We start from the raw sequence: 22204 nt of genomic DNA on the forward strand, positions 1-22204 counted from the left end.
GATAAAACAGGACTAAGACTCTGCACGAATCTCAGTTTGCTACCTACTTCCCCAGATTTGCAGATAATCAGGCTAATGAGATATTTTTATATATGAAAAACAGCTTGGCTGTCACAGTGACCAAATAGAAATGGTTATGCATTCTAATGCTGATTAAATAAATTGCAAGCAGCTGTTTCTTTGGCCTGTGGAATCACAAAAGCAGGAGTTTGCAACAAACATAGCGAATTGTAAAATAAAATGCTCACATCATAAGATAGAAGGTGGAAAGGCACTTTGTAGGTTCTCCAAATAATTATAAATTAATTTATTTGATCTCTTTAAAAAGAAACCTTCCATACAAAAATGTCTCTGAGCTCAGGTGCATATTTATTAAACTGAGTATGAGCACAGCTGTTTGTAGATAATAGGCATTTCTTCTGAGGCTGCTTGATATTTGTGTTCTTTAATTTGTGCTGCTACTTGCCTTCAATTTGGGGTTTTATTTTTGGCATGGTTAACATTGTGCATGCAGTACGGACAATTTCATTGCAGCAAAACTGTTGCAGGGTTGCTTTTGTCTAACCTGCAGCAGGCCTGGCCATTTTGGCTTGGTAGGACCTTGAGTAAAGACCCTGAGAGTGCTCTGAAAAGACCTCATCAGTATAATTTTCTCAGTACAACCACACACAACCGACTGACAAATTATATCACAAAAATTACAACAAAAGAATAGCTTCAAAATACATGGAATTCATCCACAAAAGCTCACATCATCTTGAGAATTTATGGGTGCATAATAAATAATAGTATCACAAGATCAATTCTAGTGAATTGAGCTTTTCAAAAAAGGAACATCATGAGGGTTAATACCGCTCCCCCATTTACACTTTCAAGCCCCTTCAAGTTCATTCTATTTTAGGGATTACCAAAATAGCTGGTGAAAATGGGCTTCCCATTTTTGGTCAGCTCTAATATCATCTGGCAATTCAGAAGATTTTTCTTTCACTCATTTAATTCCCCCCCCCCCACACTCATTTAAATCAAAGTTTCATTTACAAACATCCTACTTCTACATGGGAGCTTGTGTGAATTCTAGTTTTCAAGTGCTGAATATCTCACAATTATGTATTTTGGTGTGCAACAGTCTTGCATCCTATGCAAATATATATCAGCAAAGGCTTCTCTGAGACTATCCAGATGTTAGTTAGGTCAGCCTGATCTACTTGCTGGGTGATCTTGCGTTGCCAGGGAACGTTGAGGATGCAAAGGGTAAACAGCAGACATGAAAGCTGTTGAATTGCTTCCCTTGGAAACTTCAAGTGGTGTGTGCTTTGCTGCCGTATAGCAGAACACTCAAAATAAGGTGACATTACAACTCTCTTAATTCATTTCACAAGGGTAAACAAGAGAATTGAAATTGCAGTTTACAAATTTGAATCCTTAGAATCAAAACTTTAGGGTGAATATTTGTTTCATGAAGTAAAGGTTTCTTGGGCAACCCTTTAGGTACACCTGTTGTGGATTTGGCTGGCAGGAAAACCTGTAAGTATAGAGACAATCTAGTTTCTCTAAATGCTTAAAGCTTTTTCTGTTGGGTTGCTTATTTTCTGTAGCAACAGACATCTACCTTGTCCCACAGTTCTGCCTCAGTTGAAGAAATTATATGTGAAGTATAGGTGGGTTACCATGAGGCAAGACACAATGACAACAGCAAGAACCTTGATTGAACTAACAGAACTGGACAACAGGGGCAAAGCAACTGCTTATATGCATTTCTGAAGGCCTGAGCCACTCCCACTCCCAACGTGATTGGCTGTCTAAACGTCCAAGCTGCAAACCATGACTCAGAGTTTAAGGGCCAATGGCAGAGGCCCAAAGCCTGAAATGGATAGCATGTATCAAATCAGAACACAGGAGCTCAGAATCCTTAGTCCAGACCAGACATCTCCAAACTCGGCCCTCCAGATGTTTTGGGACTACAACTGCCGTCATCCCTAGCTAACAGGACCAGTGGTCAGGGATGATGGGAATTGTAGTCCCAAAACACCTGGAGGGCCGAGTTTGGGGGTGCCTGGTCCAGACTAAGGCAAACACAGACCACTGAATACAAAAGAATGTGGTTTCTGGCATATGCCCAAGATATTCTGCTGTTTGAGGCAAAGGACAAGATGCAGCCCTCTCCCCGTTTCACATACAGAAGCCAATCAGACTGATAGCTGACTTTTATTTCAGTGCTGCAACATTACAACATCCTCCTGAAGGCAGCCCACCAGCTTAGGTGGTGCAGGGCAGGCCACATGACCAGAGGCATAATGTGGGGGTGCCAGTGGGGCCGTGGCCCTGGGCATGGATTTTTGAGGGGGCGCATAGCAGGTGCCCCTGGCAGGCCTGGCACTCCTCTGCCAACATCTGAGGAACCAACACTTGCAGAGACGAGCACCAGGCCCGGCTCCGCTGGGGGCCAGGAGCCTCTGCTAATAAGATAATACCATAGATTGGGTTTTCTGTGGTTTGCAACTTGCATTGCCTGTTGCCTTCTTGTAGAGCCATGAAGTAGAAAACTAGATTTGTCCTGTTCTGTTTGTTCATCTACTGTATTGTATAATAATTTCCAAAGGGCAAAAAGTTGGACCAAGTAGGGGAACTAAAACTGTGCGGTCTGCTAGGCCACATTAATGTCTTCTCCTCTGACGAAGTGTGCATGCACACGAAAGCTCATACCAAGAACTAACTTAGTTGGTCTTTAAGGTGCTACTGGAAAGAAAAAATTTTTTTTTGTTTTGACTATGGCAGACCAACACGGCTACCTATCTGTAACTTCTCCTCTTTGATTAGCATTTGGGTCAGACATCTATCTCCCATGCATAAATCAATATAGCACTAAGTCCATTGGTGTAACATAGATAGTTCTACATATATCATCTGCCAAACTGGCAATAAACAAAGCCTATGAATATTCAAAACCAGATGGAGTAGGGCTGCATTGGAACTTGAGGCCAAAATAATAACATAAAATGGAACTGGCCTAAAACACTAACAGTGGTCTGAGTAGTTGATTTGATGCAGCAATAAACAGGGTATGTTTTTCACTGTGATCAAGCCCCAGCAACACAAAGGGAAAGCAGTCAGGCTCTGCTAGGAATTATTTGTGCCTGAGGAAGTTTCTGTTGCTACGGTATGGTATTTCAAAGCACAACTGCAGGAAGCATGCGTAAGACAGGTGAGGGAGAAGGCAGCGGGAGGGTAATGGTAATTTTCTGAACTAGTGGTTAGACCATTAAGTGCAGGCATAATCAAAAGCTTGAATAGTTCGTAGCTCTCCTAAAATGTGGCAGAGGGGCCAAAATCAGAGCAAAGAAAAACAGCTTGTTGCTACTTTTCTTCTTGAGCTCATAGGGTTCAAACCAGATCAAGTGATGCAGTGGTACCTCAGGTTAAGAACTTAATTCATTCTGGAGATCTGTTCTTAACCTGAAACTGTTCTTAACCTGAACCACCACTTTAGCTAATGGGGCCTCCCACTGCTGCCGTCGCACGATTTCTATTCTCATCCTGAAGCAAAGTTCTTAACCTAAGGTACCATTTCTGGGTTAGCGGAGTCTGTAACCTGAAGCGTCTGTAACCCGAGGTACCACTGTAGTTACTGAAGACTCGTAGAAACCAGGAGGACTTAGGGGCGCCCAGGAATTTTGTTCAGCTCACATTTTTATGTGAACTGAGCTGATTTGCACGTCCAAAACTAAAATCCAGATCAGAACAGTTACCCTTCCCCAAATTTTGAAGTACAGTTCTCTGCTCAGAAATGTACTGAAATACACGTAAATACATATTTTAGTCAAAATGTGCACAAAAGTGCATGTGTTAAGATAAAAGGTGTAGAAAAATATGACTACATTTGGATGCAGTCCATGATCTGTCCTTTAATGAAACTGTGTGTTTACAAGTGAAAGAAGTAGGACTACAGTTCTCAAAGTTGGGGTGCTTCCAGACTGGGGCTTAATTTGCAAATGAATTACTCAGCTATCACAAACAAGTTGTTGGCAACAGTTTGTTGTTGTTAACTTACTGGAATTTGCATGTAAAGGGTAAATCTGGACTAAGTGGTAGGGGGATTACAGGTTGGCATTCTAATGATATTGTGTCAACACTGCAGAAAACTTGCATGGGCAGGGAGCACCCACCCCACAATAAATACCTATCTGGAAGCACCCCAACTCCAGAAAAGCTTTCCACTTTGTAAACAGCTCAAATGGTGTTGAAAAGGCCAGAGCTATGGGTGCCTTACCTGTAGAGGAAGCCCCAAGCCCTCAACAACCTAACTGACAATGTAACATGTGATCCGTGGATACAAACCCACAAAAGTACACACTCAGTGAGATCACAACTTCATTTATGCTTTGCATCTGCCTGCTTCTCAGAATCTGAGTATGCCTTTTAGTTAGGACACATCCACTTTAAATCTCTCCTCTACACCCCCTTTAGATATCTTTAGAACAGCTGCTGCAATCCATGACGTATGTTTGGTGGAGTCAGCACTTAGTGCTCCATTTTGAGGTTTTATTGCTGGGAAGTTAGTGACTCAGCTTCTCTCAAAACTTTCCTAGTAATATATGAATAGTTGTGTCCCTCCCTCATGCAAACCTGCTGTTTAAAATAGCCACTTAAGCTATCAGTTAAAATGGAGGCGCAAAAGGGATTTAAATTATTATAAACATGAACAACAGTGAATACAAAGAAAACATATTGTTATAAGTTGAGGGCAAGGCTCCCCTAAAATCTCTGGATTCATTAAAGGGGTTAGAAGTTAAGCAAACCTCATAATTCCTGGCTTTAGTAAATGTTGGTGTTTAATCAATGGATTTAGCAATGTAAAAAAATAGGCTAGGCTTGTTTTCCTTACCAGGGAATTGCCTGGGGATGGGCCATTATGAAACAAAGGCAGAGTCGGTAAGCCATCAAGAAAGCCATCAAGAAGGAAGACTCTCTGCTGGACTGCCCTGAGCACTGGGTAAACAGCCAAAGACCATTCTATAGTTGGGAGGGGGAAGCTTCCAGAATTGCAGTGGGCAAGGAGGTAAGCGAACAGGAAAAAGTGTTCCCTTTTGTAAGCTGGGAGGGGGGACTGAACACAAGGCGGGCAGTCTGTTTTATGTGGCAGAGAAGTTCAGACATGATGTTTGAGGTTTCTTGGAATCTGAGGCTACAGCAATGGGAGGAACAGGACCCTCTTGGGCTGTGAATGCTATGAACTCTCTCCACCTAGACACAGGTTGTATATATGTGTAACTATATCATAAAGACACCGCAGTCTCTGTTGTGGCTCATTGTCCCCAAAAGGAATACAGACCCTGGCAAGCACGCCTGGGACCCCTGGAATCTCACATAGCTTGGAGATTGGGTGGCAGTAATACATATTAAAAATAGACAGCCATATATACAAAATTCTCCAACTCTGTTTTTTCTTCTCCTTTAATATCTTACAAAAGGGAAAAATCACATTTTGTTTTCAGTACAGTGTTTTCAGTACATATTAAATACTTCAGTACTTCATATCCATCTTGTACTTTGGTCATTTAGACAATGAATGTTTTGTGTGTTCCCTTCCACAGTTGACCAAGTCAGTAATGATGTCTATTTGTTTGCACTTGCGCAATGGTGCTGCCAGCCCCTCTTCTCCACCTCCAGCCCTCTGTGAACCTCCCCCAAATATTTTGGGGGTTTGGGGGGAGGGGTTATCCTGCCGCTGTTGACTGCTCTAGTACTAAACACTTATTATAAAGTCAAGCAGTTTACTAAACTTTAAATACTGATGCCCTCTCAACCACGGTGCCTCCGTCTGGAAGGACCCTTTGCTCCCTGGGGTCCTCCTTCCAAGTTCATAGAATCATAGAATCATAGAGTTGGAAGAGACCACAAGGGCCATCGAGTCCAACCCCCTGCCAAGCAGGAAACACCATCAGAACACTCCTGACATATGGTTGTCAAGCCTCTGCTTAAAGACCTCCAAAGAAGGAGACTCCACCACACTCCTTGGCAGCAAATTCCACTGTCGAACAGCTCTTACTGTCAGGAAGTTCTTCCTATTGTTTAGGTGGAATCTTCTTTCTTGTAGTTTGGAGCCATTGCTCCATGTCCGCTTCTCTGGAGCAGCAGAAAACAACCTTTCTCCCTCCTCTATGTGACATCCTTTTATATATTTGAACATGGCTATCATATCACCCCTTAACCCAAGTTGGTCATATCACCCAAGTTGTTGGATGAGAGCCCTGGCCTGCTCACCCACACAAGCTGAAAGTCAATGCGTGGGGTGGCACTGGGCAGCAAGTGCAACTTTGCCTCAGGGGAGGGGACAGAATGCCTTGTGCCCCCTTGGGTCTGGTTAAAGTTGAAGAACATAAGAGCCTGCTGGATCAGGCCACCTAACCTAGCATCCTGTTCTCACCGTGTCCACCCAGATGCCTGCAGGATGCCACAAGCAGGACCTGAGCACAAGAGCTTCTGGTATTCAGAAGCATTGCTGCCTCCAAGAGCATTGGCTCCACAGTTGGTGGAGGCAGAGCCTAACCTCCATCATAACTAGCAGCCATGGACAGCCTAATTCTCAATGGATTTGCCTAATTCTGTTTTAAAGCTCTCCAAGTTGATGGCCATCACTGCCTCCTGTGGGGGTGAGTTCCATAGTTTAACTATCCAACTGTTTAACATGTTGGATTAACCCAGAGCTTTCCAAACGTTTAATGTTGGTGACACATTTTTCATCATTTCACGACACAGTAATTCAGTTTTACTAGCAAACCGGAGGTTAAACTAACCCCTTTTGAGCCCCAGGAGAAGTGTGACACCTACATGCTGCAGCCGACACACTAATATGTCACAACACACAGTTTGGAAAGCTCTGGATTAAACCCTTAATAAAGGCCCGGGGTGTCTGTTGCTCCCTGAAGTGCCACCTTCAGCTAAAGACAGACTTATCATCCAACATAGCACGGAGGATACACAGTAGATTAAACAGTGGAGGGGAAAGGGCCTCTAGTGGAAACTGTTCTCCATTTGGCATTTCTTCCTTCTTTCATATGTCTAAATCAGGACCAGCTTGAGCCTCACATCTGTTCTTGAGAATGCTTTCTAAAAAGGTGGAGATGTTATTTTTCTATAGCAGATCAAAACCAGCTCTCCACACCAACAGAGGACAGATCTACCAACAATTGTTGAATAATGGTGTAGCTCCACTGATTTTCATTAGCTAGGGTTTCTGAACCAAGTTTTTGAGGGCTGTTACAGTTGTTTGAGGGACGCGGGTGGCGCTGTGGGTTAAACCACAGAGCCTAGGACTTGCCGATCGGAAGGTCGGCGGTTCGAATCCCCGCGATGGGGTGAACTCCCATCGCTCGTTCCCTGCTCCTGCCAACCTAGCAGTTCGAAAGCACGCCAAAGTGCAAGTAGAAGTCAAAGTGCAGGAAGGTAAACGGCGTTTCCGTGTGCTGCTCTGGTTTGCCAGATGCGGCTTAGTCATGCTGGCCACATGACCCGGAAGCTGTACGCCGGCTCCCTCAGCCAATAAAGCGAGATGAGCACCGCAACCCCAGAGTCAGCCATGACTGGACCTCATTGTTTGACAGTTGTTTGACTGTATTGGATTCCTCAAGGACTTACTCCAAGTTCTGTGATCCTTTGAAAAGCATTTGGAAATGCAATAGATTAATTATCTGAAGGAGCAGGCAAAGTCAGAAAAGTTGGCTGGAAGCACCTTTGAGGAAAAATTAATTATGTGTTGAGGGTATATATTCTTGGCAGGATAAAGGGAAAGTAGACTGGATCCTACTGAAGACTGAATACTAAAGGCCAATTACTTTTTATTCATTTTAATCAGGTGGTAAAGTGGTTAATGTGTAGTGAAAGGACAAGATCTGGTTCTGAGCAAATGTTAAATTCTAATACCAGTAGTGAGGTAGGAATAAGAAGCTGCATTACACCAAGTCAGATGTTTGGCTGGTCTAGCTCAGTATTCTCTCAGGGATGGCACCAGCTATCAACCAAGTTGGATACTGGCTGAGGGCCCCAAAGACTCAGAAAGGTCCTTCAGTAGTCTGTCCTGGCTGTTCTGCCAGTTAGTGCCCTCCACATTGAACAACCATTTTATCAGTGGGTGGGTGGTACTGCTGCTTTTGAACAGTAGCAAATCATAGAATTGTAGAGCTGGAAGCCTGAGGGTTATCTAGTCCAACCCCCTGCACTGCAGGAATCTCAACTAGATCATATTAGACAGATGGCCTTCTAGCCTCTGCTTAGAAATCTCCAAAGAAGAAGAGCCACCACTTGTGAGAGTCTATTCCACGGTTGAACAGCCATTGCTGTCAGAAAGGTTTTCCTGATCTTTAGTCAGTATCTCCATTCTTGTAACTTGAAGCCATGGGTCCAGGTCCCACCCTCAAGAACAGGAGAAAACAACCTTTCTTTCTCCCTCCTTCATGTGACAGCCCTTGAGATATTTGGAGTTGGATATCCTATTGTCGTGACTAAGGTATGTGAGGGCAGAAACTAGAAAGTGCTGGAAGAAACTGGAAGGTTCAAATTGTTTTGACTAACTCAGGGTCATGTGGAGCCAGGAGAGATAAATTCCTGGGCTCAGTGAGCTGCTTTATCTCTCTTTGCTCTCTCTTTGCTTTTTTACTCCTTGTACATTGCACGGAACAAAGTTTTTGCCTCAGTAAAGTTTTGCTTTTGCTGTGGATCTTTGACTCTGCGTGGTTCTTTTTTATTTACTGCAAGACACTACTGTTCATCACCTATCTCCTCTCCATCTCCTCTTTACCAAACTAAAGATACCTAGCTAAACCATTCCTTCTAAGGCTTGGCTTCCAGGCCCTTGATCATCTCAGTAGCCATCCTCTGCACGTAGGTTTAGACCAAATCTATAACAATACTAAGGGATGCGGGTGGCGCTGTGGTTTAAACCACAGAGCCTAGGACCTGCCGATCGAAAGGTCGGCGGTTCGAATCCCCGCGGCGGGGTGAGCTCCCGTCGTTCGGTCCCAGCTCCTGCCTACCTAGCAGTTTGAAAGCACCCCTAAGTGCAAGTAGATAAATAGGGACCGCTTTCTAGCGGGAAGGTAAACGGCATTTCCGTGTGCTGGCTTGCCAGATGCAGCTTAGTCACGCTGGCCACGTGACCCGGAAGTGTCTTCAGACAGCGCCGGCTCCTGGCCTCTTGAGTGAGATGAGCGCGCAACCCTAGAGTCGGTCACGACTGGCCCGTACGGGCAGGGGTACCTTTACCTTTTTATAACAATACTAAAAAAAAAAGTCAGTTGTTTTTGCTGTCCATTGCTCCATCAGCAACTGGGCGAGAGCAAATTCAAAATGGTGAACCACTTGCATCACAAACAGACCCGACCACCAGTCCTGCAACACCACTCACTTCAGAGGGAGGGATGCTTTAAGCACCGTTGAGCTCAGTGGGATTTAAGTAAGTAAATAAAGAGTGCACTGGAATGTAAACAATGAATAAGGGTTTTGTACATGTGCTCCTTCATGGTCCTCCTTAAAACAGTCCTGTGAGATAAGTCATGATTAGCATTTCCATTTTACGCTCCTCAAAGGAAAAGGACTGATTTATGATTTGAGCACGACCAAACGAACTAACTGGAAATTGTTACAGTATCCCAGGTGACCAAGAATCTGATGGGATATCTATGGGCTGATGTGTGCAAGACACAAGCTATACAGAGAGCACTTATCTGCCCAGGATATCATGCAGCCTAGATTTTTGATTTTTTAATGAGTTCTGAATCTGAACCCATATTCTGGTCCTTTCATGCAAAGTTTGCAAACTATGTGGCTTTTCTCTGGGCTGCTTATTGTTGGTTGGTGACTGTGGTATGCAGAAAGTGTCACTTCATGGATTGAAGGAACTGCATGTTGTTCTTTAGTCGTTTAGTCGTGTCCAACTCTTCGTGACCCCCTGGACCAGAGCACACCAGGCACTCCTGTCTTCCACTGCCTCCCGCACTTTGGTCAAACTCATGCTGGTAGCTTCGAGAACACTGTCCAACCATCTCGTCCTTTGTCGTCCCCTTCTCCTTGTGGAGATGGAGGCATCTTTCCCAGCATCAGGGTCTTTTCCAGGGAGTCTTCTCTTCTCATGAGGTGGCCAAAGTATGGGAGCCTCAGCTTCAGGACCTGTCCTTCCAGTGAGCACTCAGGGCTGATTTCCTTCAGAATGGATAGGTTTGATCTTCTTGCAGTCCATGGGACTCTCAAGAGTCTCCTCCAGCACCATAATTCAAAAGCATCAATTCTTTGGCAATCAGCCTTCTTTATGGTCCAGCTCTCACTTCCATACATCACTACTGGGAAAACCATAGCTTTAACTATACAGACCTTTGTTGGCAAGGTGATGTCTCTGCTTTTTAAGATGCTATTATTATTATTATTATTATTATTATTATTATTATTACATCTGCAAGTTCCTTTAGTACCCCCTGTATGCAGTTCATCAGGCCCTTGAGACTGGAATTCATTTAAAGTAGCTAGGTATCCCTTTACTACCTTTTTTCCTATTACGGGCAGCAGTTCCCTCCTTACATCATTTATTTTCTTATCACCAGGTTGGGCATTGCTTTCCTTTTGGGTGAAGACAGAGGCAAAGTAGGTGTTGAGTAGTCCCACCTCTCTGTCACCCAATAGCATTTCTGTGTCTTTTCCCCGCAGAAGGCCTACCGCTTGCTTGTTTTTCCTCTTACTTTGGACATAGCCAAATAAACCTTTATTATTATTATTATTATTATTATTATTATTATTAACCTCTCTTGCAAGCCTGAGCTTATTCTGAGCTTTAGCCAGCCTGACCTGCAACTGTTGGCAACTCATGTATACTCTTCCTTTGTGATTTCCCCTTTCTTCCATTTCTTATACATGCCCTTCTTAACTCTCAGCTCTCAGCCATACTGATTTCCTTAGATGCCTCCCATTTTTATTTCTTGTTGGAATTGTCTGCATTTGGTTTTTCAATATATTTCTGTTTAGCAATTCCCATCCATCTTTGACTCCCTTCTTTCTGAGTATCTCTGACCATGGGATCTCACCCAGTAGCTCCTTAAGCTTGTTGACAGTCTTAAAGTCCAGAGTGCATGTCCTACTACACTCAGCTTTCCCTTGCCTCTGTATCATGAAACCCAGGAGGACATGATCACTTGCTCCCAAGTTTCTGCCCCTCCACTCTGCTCTGCCCCTTTTTGGAGCCATTTTTGGCTTGCATGTAAGTGGGTGCCCACATGTCGATGGGAACCCAAGCAATGCCACCACTTTGCAGGGCCGAGCTGACACACTCCACGTGGCAGCCCCAGCCTGCCTTTTCCAAAATTAGGAGAGAGAAACATAGAGGACACTCCCCACTTTCAGAGTTATTTTTACAACCCTCCTTATAGAAGACACACACATCCAGGCACACACACCATCAAGCTACAGGCCTACATAACTGATGACAGAAATGTCCAATGCACTTATTTATTTATTATGGGCATTTATATCTAGCTTTTAATTTCAATGGATGTGAGTTTACAATCAAGATTAGCAATTATAAGTGAACCATCAGCAAAACTACCAACTAAAACACATACCCATAAAATCAAGATGGAAGCCATTCTTCAGAATGTTAGATGGAAATGGCAAGGAAATCAGCATGCTTCACATGGCTACCTCCACCAAAAAAAGGCTGTGGAAGTTTTCACCCACAAACCTGGCCAAGTTTAGGGTGCAGAAAAATCCAGAAAGAAAAATGAAAAATAGGCCACTATCATAAATGGGATGGGGTGGGGGAGGTTTAGATTTGAAAGGGGAAGTATCCTATAGGAGTTGAGGAAACGAGAAACGAAGGGGCCATTAAATTTTAACATAAAAAAGATGAAGGAAGGAGAAGAAAGCAGAATGGCGTATGCAGAGAGACAAGATCCAAATACAGAACACTGCCCCGTAGTTAACGGGGGAGGAGCTAGCCAGGGGCTCAGCCCTGGGGGAAGCCTCTAGAGGGGTGAAGCTCCCAGCTTGCGAGGGGCTTCCTCCAACCACGGCCCCTCCTTGCCGCAGAATCGCCCCTCCTTGTGGCTCCAGAATCCAAAAGCGTCCTTCATGTCTTTCGTAGAGTAGCTGCTGAGCACCAGAGGGGTGTTAATTTGCAAGGGGAAGCAGGAAAAGCTGGGAAATTATTCTCCTTTCCCTTTCCATCGTCTGTTTTTGGAACTGGGTGTGAAAGAGAAATACTGGAGAAGGTTGATCTCTGAGCAAAGTTGAAAAGGGAGAGTTTTGTTGCTTCCTTCCTTCTTCTTTTGCTTCCCTCAACCTCAGATATCAATTAAAAGTGGTGAAGAGATCAAAACACCACCTTCTGCCCTTTTGGGGAACAGAAGCACTTTGGAGTATTGCTTGCTTGTGTGTTCATTATCTCTGTGTGTGTTTGGATCTTAAGGACAACATACATGTTTACACCATGTGAATACATAAAGAGGGCACTGCTGCAAACAATCAGCTACAAAAACTGAGTCCTCTTTATACTGAAAATAAAATACCTGTAATGAAAGAAATGTGATGCTGATATACGAAGCACTTTGTATTTATCCCTTCCTATAATGTGAAAGGAAAATGTACCCAATCCACTTTAAATTCTTTAATTGCAATGGTTCAGCAGCCAGCAATTTTCAAGGAAACATGTGGAGTGTTTATTCTTTTATTTTATTCTTTAGAGCCTTAATCTGCAAGCCTTTACTGCACAGAAGTAAGTCCCACTGCATTCAATAGGACTTACTCTCTGGTATGTGCATTATTATTATTATTATTATTATTATTATTATTATTATTATATCATACAGTCATAATACTTCTTATAATTCCTTAAATGATCTATTATTCTCTGATGAGATCTACTTGAGGTTGAATGAAAGCCAGATACATACACAGACAATTTTACTATTTGGAGAGACTATATCTTCTCCAACTTCTTTCAAACTACTTTTTATGCCCTTTATGTCACGAATAAATGTGTTGAGCTGTGTGTGTGAGAGAGGGGGGGGGAGGAAGAGGTCAAGAGAAAGCAGGGATTCCTCCCCACATATCAATGGGGCAGCCGCCTCTTAGAAGCATCAGTCATCATAACAAGACATCAGAAATTTCTCCCTTAGCTGCACGTTCACGACAGGCAAGGGCAACCTAATCTGTAGTCAGGAACACAAATTAAGGCAAACCTCCTACTTCTGTGGGACATGCTTGGGCTCTAGTTGCCCTGAGCTCATGGAAGGAGAGCAGTGGGGAGTGGGGGGAGAGAGACTCGGAATCTGGAACGTGTCTGGGAGGCAGCGAGGAGGAGGACTTGAGGAAGGATGGCCGCTGGGGGGTGGGCAGGAGAGAGAGATGCCGGAAGATAATGGGCTACAAGTTAAAGCTGCCCGCTCCCATGAATGCTCCTCGGAGAGAAAGAGAAAGAGAGATAACGCAGGAAGTTATGGGCTGCAAGTTAATGAAAGGACAACCCCCCCAGCTCCCCTGAACATTCCTCAAGTCCCCCTAGGGTGCCACAGCACACTGGTTGACAACCAATGAGTTAGACTGTAACTAGAAACTTTTCTTTCCAATTTATGTATTTCCTGCAATAAACAACTTGCAACAAATACAGTCTACTCTCTAAACAAGATTCACCGAACGCTGCTCCTCTGCATAGCAAAAGGGTTTCAAAAGATAATTGACCTTGTCATCCTATTAGTCTAGCTCCAGGTCAAGATTGTATTCAACACCTATACTGTAAGATTAATAAGAACCACTGCTTGAATTACAATGGGAAATTATATAGGATTTGTAATCTGCCTTTTAAATTTACCAAGGTTTTTAGCTTATTTTGTTTGCTGCTGTTCTTATAAATTTGTATTTCTGCTGAATTTGCACACCTTAGGCAATTTCTATTGGAAATTCATATACCTTAGAAGATATTAAGGGGGATGAGAGAGAGATTTAAAAAGTGATGAATTCATAAAATATCAGTAAAAGAGACCAAATTTGTGTGGAAATTGGAAGTGGGGAATATTAAACTGAATTACCTAATTTACTGAGGGAAGTACTGGGGGAAGGAACAGAATTGACCATATTATATATAAGTATAGTCCCTTTCTGTTAAATGTTTAAATCTCTATGCGTCTTTTATATCCATATTTTCTACCAGTTCGAAAAAACTATGTGGCAGCCATGTCTATTTAAAAAAAAAAGATAAATTCCAGTTTCTAACAAAACACTCAAAGCGAAATCTATATTTTTAAAGTGGGAATTTCCGGAAGGAATTTCCATCAATTTTAAAGGGAAAAGGAGAAAGATAGAAACAATCGAGGGCACCAGTATTTTCTGGAGGAAATATTGGAAGGGAGTTAGGAGGAGAAAGACAAAGAACAGGTGGTGACTCCAGTCATAAATCTGTGGTTCTGGAACAAAACTCTGAAAGTGAATAGAAATCTCAAAAAAATTGCTGTACACAAATATTTTCTTATTGTAACAAATAAAATATGAATCTAACATTACTATCATGTAAATGGATTAAATGGAAAGAAAAAGAGAATCAAGATAGAACACATATTGATGGTAAAAAGATGATATCATACGTCTACAAGAAACACACGTAAATAGAAATCATAGGAGAGTCTTGATAAATCCGAACTTGGGATCTGCATTTATCTCCACAGATCAAGTAAAAAAAGGGGGAATAGTAATCTATGTTAAACCAAGCCTTGAACCAGAATTGCTACATAAAGACTCCAACGGAATAATAATAATAATTAGAATTAAAAACCAAGGGGAAGTAATTATTCAAATTGGAATATATGCTCCCAATGAAAAAAAAGTAGAATTCTTCAAAAAAACTAGAAAAAAGGTTGCTGGAATACACAGAAGAAAGAATGATCTTGGGAGATTTAAATGGGAGATTTAAATGGGGTAACAAACCCTGAGGTGGCCAGAACAATAGGAAAGAGGGGGGGAAAGGACTATGTTAATTTTTCAGAACCAAATAAATCCGCCAGTAGAATAGATGCCATTTGGCTCATCTAAAGAGCTACTTGGGAGAATAGATAAGATACAGATTCTGCCAAAAACTATATTGGACCATAATTCAGTATTTCTAAGCTTAAAAGGAATTGGAAAAATTGGAAGAAAAAGATGGAGATTAAATGAATCATTATTAAATGATGAAAATTTATTACAAGTAACAAAAAAAGATGGAGGAATTTTTTGAATTCAATTAGGATAAAAGTATAGATAGAAATGTGGTCTGGGATACAGGTAAGGCAGTGATCAGGGGATACTTTATTCAGCAAAACTCTATTTCTAGGAAGAAAAGAGAAGAAGAAAAAGTAAAACTATTAGAAGAATTAAATAAAAAAGAAAAAGAACTTAACAAGAATCCAAAGAATGAAAAGGGAAGACTAGAAATTAGATTATTACAATCAGATTATACAACTATGATAGAACAAGAAATGGAATAGAATTTAAGAACTTTGAAACAACGCAATTTTGAATTTGCCAATAAACCAAGTAAGCTCCTACCTGGCAGTTGAAAAAAAGGCGGAATAAAAAATTAATTAACAGATTGAAGATAGGAGAAAAAGTAACAGAAGACCCACAAATGATTATTCAGAGCTTTGCAAATTATTATGAAAATTTATATAAGAAAGAGATACAGAACATAGATGAGATAGAGCAGTATTTAATTCAACACAAAATTCTAAATACCACAGAAGAAAAAAGAAAGATGTTAAATTCCCTGGTATCAATGATGGAAGTTAACAATGTAATAAAGAAAGCCAAACCAGGGAAAACGCCAGGCCCCGAAGGTATACCAGCTGAGTTATATAAGAAACTAGAAGATATATTGGCAACACCTTTGAAAGAAATAATGAATGACATCTTAAAGAAAGAGAAAATACCAGATTCCTGGACTGAACCCTATGTAATGTTATTACCAAAACAAGGAGGTGATCCAGAATTAGTAGCAAATAATAGACCAATATCACTATTAAATAGTGATTATAAACTCTTTGCTACAATATTAGCAAATAGATTGAAAGAAATGCTAAAAGAAATCATCCACCCAAATCAAGCAGAATTCCTACCTGGGAGGCAGATCCAAAACAATACCAGAAATATTGTTGATATATTGGAATATTTAGAATTTAAAAGCGACAAACAGGTAGCATTGATGCAGAAAAAGCATTCGACAACATCTCCTGGTGCTTCATGAAGAAACAAATTAATGAAACTAGGAGAAAAATATGAAAGGGCAATAGAAACGATCTACCACCGACAGAAGGCAAACCTGATAATAAATGGTAATATTACAGAAAATATTGAAATAACAAAAGGCACAGGGCAAGGATGTCTGTCCCCTTTCACCTCTTTTATTTGGTGTTGGAAACATTACAAACTCTTAGGAAAAATGAAGAAATAAAGGGAGTTAAGATAGTAAAATCATATAAAATCAGAGCATTCGCAGATGACCTGATAATAACAACTGAGAATCCCCAACAAAGTATTCCAGCAGCTATAGAATTAATCAACAAATTTGGAAGATTAGCAGGATTTAAAATAAGTTTCAAAAACCTAATTTATTAGTTGAAAATATGAGATCTGAGGAGATGAAGGATTTAGAAAAAATTACGGGTTTGGAGATTAAAAACAAAGTAAAATATTTGGGAATTTGGATATCGACAAAATGTATTAACTTGTACCAGGACAATTACACAAAAATTTGTAATGAGATTTTAAAAAATATGGAAATTTGGAATAAACTTCACCTCTCCCTATGGGGTAGGATTTCAGTAGTCAAAATGAACATTCTACCAAAAATGATTTTCCTATTCCAAACCACTCCAATATTGGGAGAAATGAAATGCTTTAAAAGTTGGAGGAAAGATATAGCGAGATTTGTATGGAATGGAAGAAAACCAAGAATCAAAAACCAAATACTTATAGATCAAAGGGAGAGGGGAGATTTTACCCTACCAGAATTAGAAATGTATCACGCAGCAGCCGGACTGGTATGGATAAAAGATTGGATTATACTAAGAGATACAGACGTGTTAGACCTAGAGGGTTTTGACAACCGATATGGGTGGCACACGTATTTAATTTATGAAAAAGTGAGGGCCCATGGGGGATTTTAAAATCATATTATAAGGAAATTGTTATACAAGATTTGGATACAATATAAAAGAATATTAGAACCAAAAATTCCCTTATGGACCTCACCAACAGAAGCCCTGGCTGTTAAAAAGAAAAATATGCAAGGAGACTGGGCCACATATAGAGTTTTAATAGAAGAGACTAACGATAACATCAAATTAAAAGAATTTGAAGAAATTAGAAGTCACCTGACAGACTGGCTACAGTATTTTCAGATAAATGAAAGATTGAACTTGATAAAAAGGAGGGTCTTGCAAAGGAAATGTCCAGATTTGAAAAAGAATTAATACAGTATAAAGGAAAATACATCTCAAGAATGTATAACCTCCTGCTAGAGTGGGAGGTGAAAGAAGAATTGGTGAAAAGTTCAATGGTTAAATGGGCACAAGCCCTAGGATATAACATCTATATGGATCAATGGGAGAAATTGTGGAGGGAGGATATCAAATTTACGGCGTGCTATAATCTGAGAGAAAATTTTATGAAAATGTTATACAGATGGCACCACACTCCAGCAAAACTCGCAAAGATGTATAAAAATCACCAACTTGCTGGAGGTGTAAAGCTGGTATAGGGTCATATATGCACATGTGGTGAGAATGCACAGCCATTAAAGAATTTTGGGATAACATCTACAATGAATTTTAAAAAACTATATAAGTTTTCATTTAAGGAAAAACCTGAAACCTTCCTCCTGGGAATAATGTCACCAGAAATCAAAATAGAAAAGATACCACTTTTTATGTATACAACCGTAGCAGCCAGGATCTTAATTGCAAGAAACTGGAAAAGTGACAAAACACCTACGATAAATTAGTGGCAGGTCCAAATGATAGAATATCTACAGATGGCCATGATGACAGGGAGAATTAGAGGGTATCCAAAACAGAAAGTACAGAAAGAATGGAAAATCTTTAAAGAGTATTTAGAAAAGCATTACAATAACAAATATCTCCTGGCAGAAATAGAATGATCCTTGTAAAATAACAAATATAATGTTTTTTGATATCTGATGAAAACAAAGAAATACAATAACTTGGAACTGTGTGTGAAAAAATTGTAGCAGTAATAATACAATGAGTCTAATTGGAAGCCAAATGTGTTTGTTTTGCTTGTTTTCTTCTTCCTTTTTTCTCCCCACCCCCTTCCCTTCTTCTTCCTCTTCTCTTTTTCTTTTTGTGTCTCCTTTCTTGGTCTTTCTCCTTTTGATATGTTAGGGAAAAGATAAAGAGATAAAAGTGTAATATGAAAACCTCAGTAAGTTAAAAGTGATGTTGTATAATTTCTTTATTATTATTTATATATTGTTAAAATTGGTTAATTGTAAGGATTTGATGTAGCAACTACTGTGGTTTTTTCCTTTGTTATTGTTGAATTCTAAATAAAGTATTACTCTGTTTTTTTTAAAAAAAGGAAATTCATATACCTTGGTTCTCGAACAGCTTAGTTGTCGAACAAATCGGCTCCCGAATGCCTGGAAGTAAATGTTCCAGTTTGCAAATGTTTTTCGGAAGCTGAACGTCCAACACGGCTTCCACTTGAGTGCAGGGAGCTCCTGCAGCCAATCGGAAGCCACACCTTGGTTTTTGAATGGTTTCGGGAGTCAAACGGACTTCCAGAATGGATTAAGTTCAAGGTACCACTGTAAATGGTTATAAAGAAAATCGTGCAACTCTGTATAGGAACCTTCTCAGTAATGGAAAATCTATAGGACACCACTTTCATAGTTAAGTCACTTGCCCAACTGTTAAGGATATGCCTCATTATAATTTAGTAAATATCCACCGCAGAAGTTGTGTGTGTGTGTGTGTGTGTGTGTGTGTGTAACAAAATTTTATTAGTTTTTAAACAAATGCAATAACCATTCAACACTTATCCAGCAGTACAGGTAATGGTGCTTGTTTTATCCATTATATTTAGACATACACTAACACATTCAACATTCAAACATATGTTATAAGAAATCTCCACTGAGAATAGCAGAATTTGTATATTAAATACAGTGGTACCTCCAGATATGAACTTAATTCATTCCAGAGGTCTGTTCTTATCCTGAAACTGTTCTTAACAAGAGGTGCCATTAGCGAAAACATGCTTCCCGCTGCGCACTCCCCTCTAACGTGTGATTTACGCTCACATCCCGGGGCAAAGTTCGCATCCAGGAGCAACTACTTCCGCAACCAGAAGCGTTCGTATCCAGAGGTACCACTGTAGCTATTTTTAAACACGTTTCCTCTTGAAATACACATTTCTAAGCATATTTTATTTCAAAATATACATTGTTTTAAAAAAAATGATGTGAGTTTTACTAGCTTTGTGAGTCAAGAACTGCATTGGAATATATAGAAATGCTAAGTAATGCTAAGTAAATTCTAATCCATACACTAGTCTGGGAAGTGTGACTTAGAGTTGATCTTGAAAATTCTGATACGAAGTGCCCTAAGAGCTGGATTCCAGGCGCAGAACATTGCTTATTGTTGTTTCTGGAGCAGTAGTTCCATTTAGCTGCCCAAGACATTTTAGTGTCTGAGGCGAACCACAAAATGTTGTCCCCCTCCCTACCAGGGAAGGAGGAGTGAGTGAATGGGGGGTGGGTAAAGATCTACATTGGGATCTGCTGCCCCTGTGGATCCTGCTGCCTAAGACAGTTGCCTCACCTTGCCTCATGGATGGGCTGGCCCTGCTCCCTCTTTGCCTCAATATCCATGCCTTCATTTGGGCCTATCAGCATTTTACAATCTGTATGGTGAAGAGTCCCTTGGAACAGCACATCCAATGTGAGGCATAAAGCCTTGAAACTCAATATGTTGAAAAGAAGAGAAATACGTATCACCAGCATCAGAGGTAACCAAAAGCCAATGCAAAGCAAGCCTTGATCTGGCATCTAGGCCTCAAATCACATCTATGGGCTTAATAAACATCCTGAGAGACAGAGAGCACTCTCTGTGCATCACAAATGATGAAATCAGTATGCAACTTACCTACCGCCTCAAGAAATTTCTTCTGTTATAGTAGCCCTTTACAGTGGTACCTCGGGTTAAGAACTTAATTCGTTCGGGAGGTCCGTTCTTAACCTGAAACTGTTCTTAACCTGAGGTACCACTTTAGGTAATGGGGCCTCCCGCTGCCGCTGCGACACTGCCACACCATATCTGTTCTCATCCTGAAGCAAAGTTCTTAACCCGAGGTACTATTTCTGGGTTAGCGGAGTCTGTAACCTGAAGCGTCCAAGGTACCACTGTATAATGGTAAAGGTAAAGGTACCCCTGCCCATACGGGCCAGTCGTGTCTGACTCTAGGGTTGTGCACCCATCTCACTTAAGAGGCCAGGGGCCAGCGCTGTCCGCAGACACTTCCGGGTCACGTGGCCAGCGTGACAAGCTGCATCTGGCGAGCCAGCACAGCACACGGAAACGCCCTTTACCTTCCTGCTAGTAAGCAGTCCCTATTTATCTACTTGCACCCGGGGGTGCTTTCGAACTGCTGGGTTGGCAGGCGCTGGGACCGAGCAACGGGAGCACACCCCGCCGCGGGGATTCAAACCGCCGACCTGACGATCGGCAAGTCCTAGGCGCTGAGGTTTTACCCACAGCGCCACCCGCGTCCCCGCATACTATTTCTGGGTTAGCGGAGTCTGTAACCTGAAGCGTCTGAGGTACCACTGTATAATGGAGCTGATAGTAAATGGGCAGTTACAAATTTGCATGAACATCTATCACTTTTGGTCTACTAGGAACAAAACTACTAATGGGAACAAAACTAGACAGAACTGAGACCTCTCTGTCTAGGATTAAACTAGAGGGAAGACAGAAAGGAGCTGGTGCAGAAGACTGGTTAAGAACTGCCCCATTTTGCAAGAGTGCTTAATGCTCTGCTGACACTGAGTGTGTAAAATGCTTTGAGTGTCAGGAAAGAATGCTGTCAGTATTAAGAACTGATTCAGACAGATCTTGATTGTGTGGGCTGCAGAGTCAAATTAAGTGACCGGCTATTTGAGGCAGGAGAGTAACTTCCAGACAGCGGCAGAGGAAGCTGCTCGGGTGCAAGGATGGCGCACCCAGGGGTGGGGCAAGCCACCCATATGGGCGGGGCGCACCGTGGGGCCTCCAGAATCTGCCTGCCTCCTCCCACTCAGCCGCCCTATAGCTGGGGGGGAGGCAGCGGGCGGACCGTTTGGGCAGCGCAGAGCCTGCAGCACTCCCAGAAGAAACGCATGGCTCGGGCGCACTGCAGGCCCCTGCTTCCAGAAACACTCTTGTTTTGCAAAAGTGTGGTGCTGTGCTCTCATCCAGATATGGGACACTTGGAATTCCTGGTTCCAGCAGCTCAGTGCCTCCTTCCTGCTAATGGTGTTATATATATTTATATCACAGGCAAGGCCAGGAGTCTTACGAATCCTTGTACCAGGGTCCTTCCTCCCACTGCGTGATCAGCACAGACTCGGCTTACAGATCTTACATTCAGTTCAGAATCTGTCTTTCTACCCCCCAACACCACGGCCTCCGCCATTTGCAGCGTGGTGATATTAACAGTAAGGTCAGACTACTATGATTGTTTCTTGGTATGCTACTTCAGGGATAAGATTAACAGCAATATTTGATTGCAGTAGTGACACTCCATTCCATCTTCAGACTTTTTCATAAGGTCCAGTGGATACAGAGAAGAAACTTGAAACAGCCTACCTACCAAATGTGGCACCTGGAGGGGTTCATCACATGAATTATTTTTTAAATTTTTACTTCCTATATTTATATACCACTTAGTGGTAAACAGGGCTGGCTCCAGGTTTCTGGAGACCCTTGGGCGCATGATATCACTGGGCCCCTTGTTTTCCCCAAGCCCCCTCCTCTCCCACCTCTTTGGTCACTCTTTCAAAGTAAAACAAATCTTGAGCACTATGGCAACCCCCCATTGTCAAAGAAAAACAGGACAAAATGTTGAGCATTGCTGTTTACATGCCTGATTGCCACTATGAACATTGTACATTAAGCAATATATCGTGTGCATTGAACTT

General features: G+C 41.7%; 1 protein-coding gene across 12 annotated transcripts in view; it reads left to right on the forward strand.

Annotated features, from left to right (window-relative positions):
• The window catches only part of LMNTD1 (lamin tail domain containing 1), a 221718-nt gene that overhangs the window by 168444 nt on the left and 31070 nt on the right, over nucleotides 1-22204 (forward strand). For 2 of the 12 annotated variants that reach the window (XR_014539395.1, XM_083575222.1), the window contains exon 11: nucleotides 21564-21726. The exons of 5 other annotated variants lie outside the window; for them this stretch is intronic. Coding sequence is in view for 6 of the 7 variants with exons in the window: in XM_083575222.1 (XP_083431348.1) it covers nucleotides 21564-21713 (150 nt within the window). In the remaining variant the exon portion in view is untranslated. Of the gene's footprint in view, nucleotides 1-6437; nucleotides 6651-12719; nucleotides 12788-21563; nucleotides 21727-22204 lie in introns of those variants that run through there. 5 more of the 12 variants (XM_083575224.1, XM_083575223.1, XM_083575219.1 and 2 more) reach the window with 4 other exon arrangements.

The sequence above is a fragment of the Podarcis filfolensis genome (assembly GCF_964270895.1).
Source record: "Podarcis filfolensis genome assembly, chromosome: 10".
NCBI classification, from domain to species: Eukaryota; Metazoa; Chordata; class Lepidosauria; order Squamata; family Lacertidae; genus Podarcis; species Podarcis filfolensis.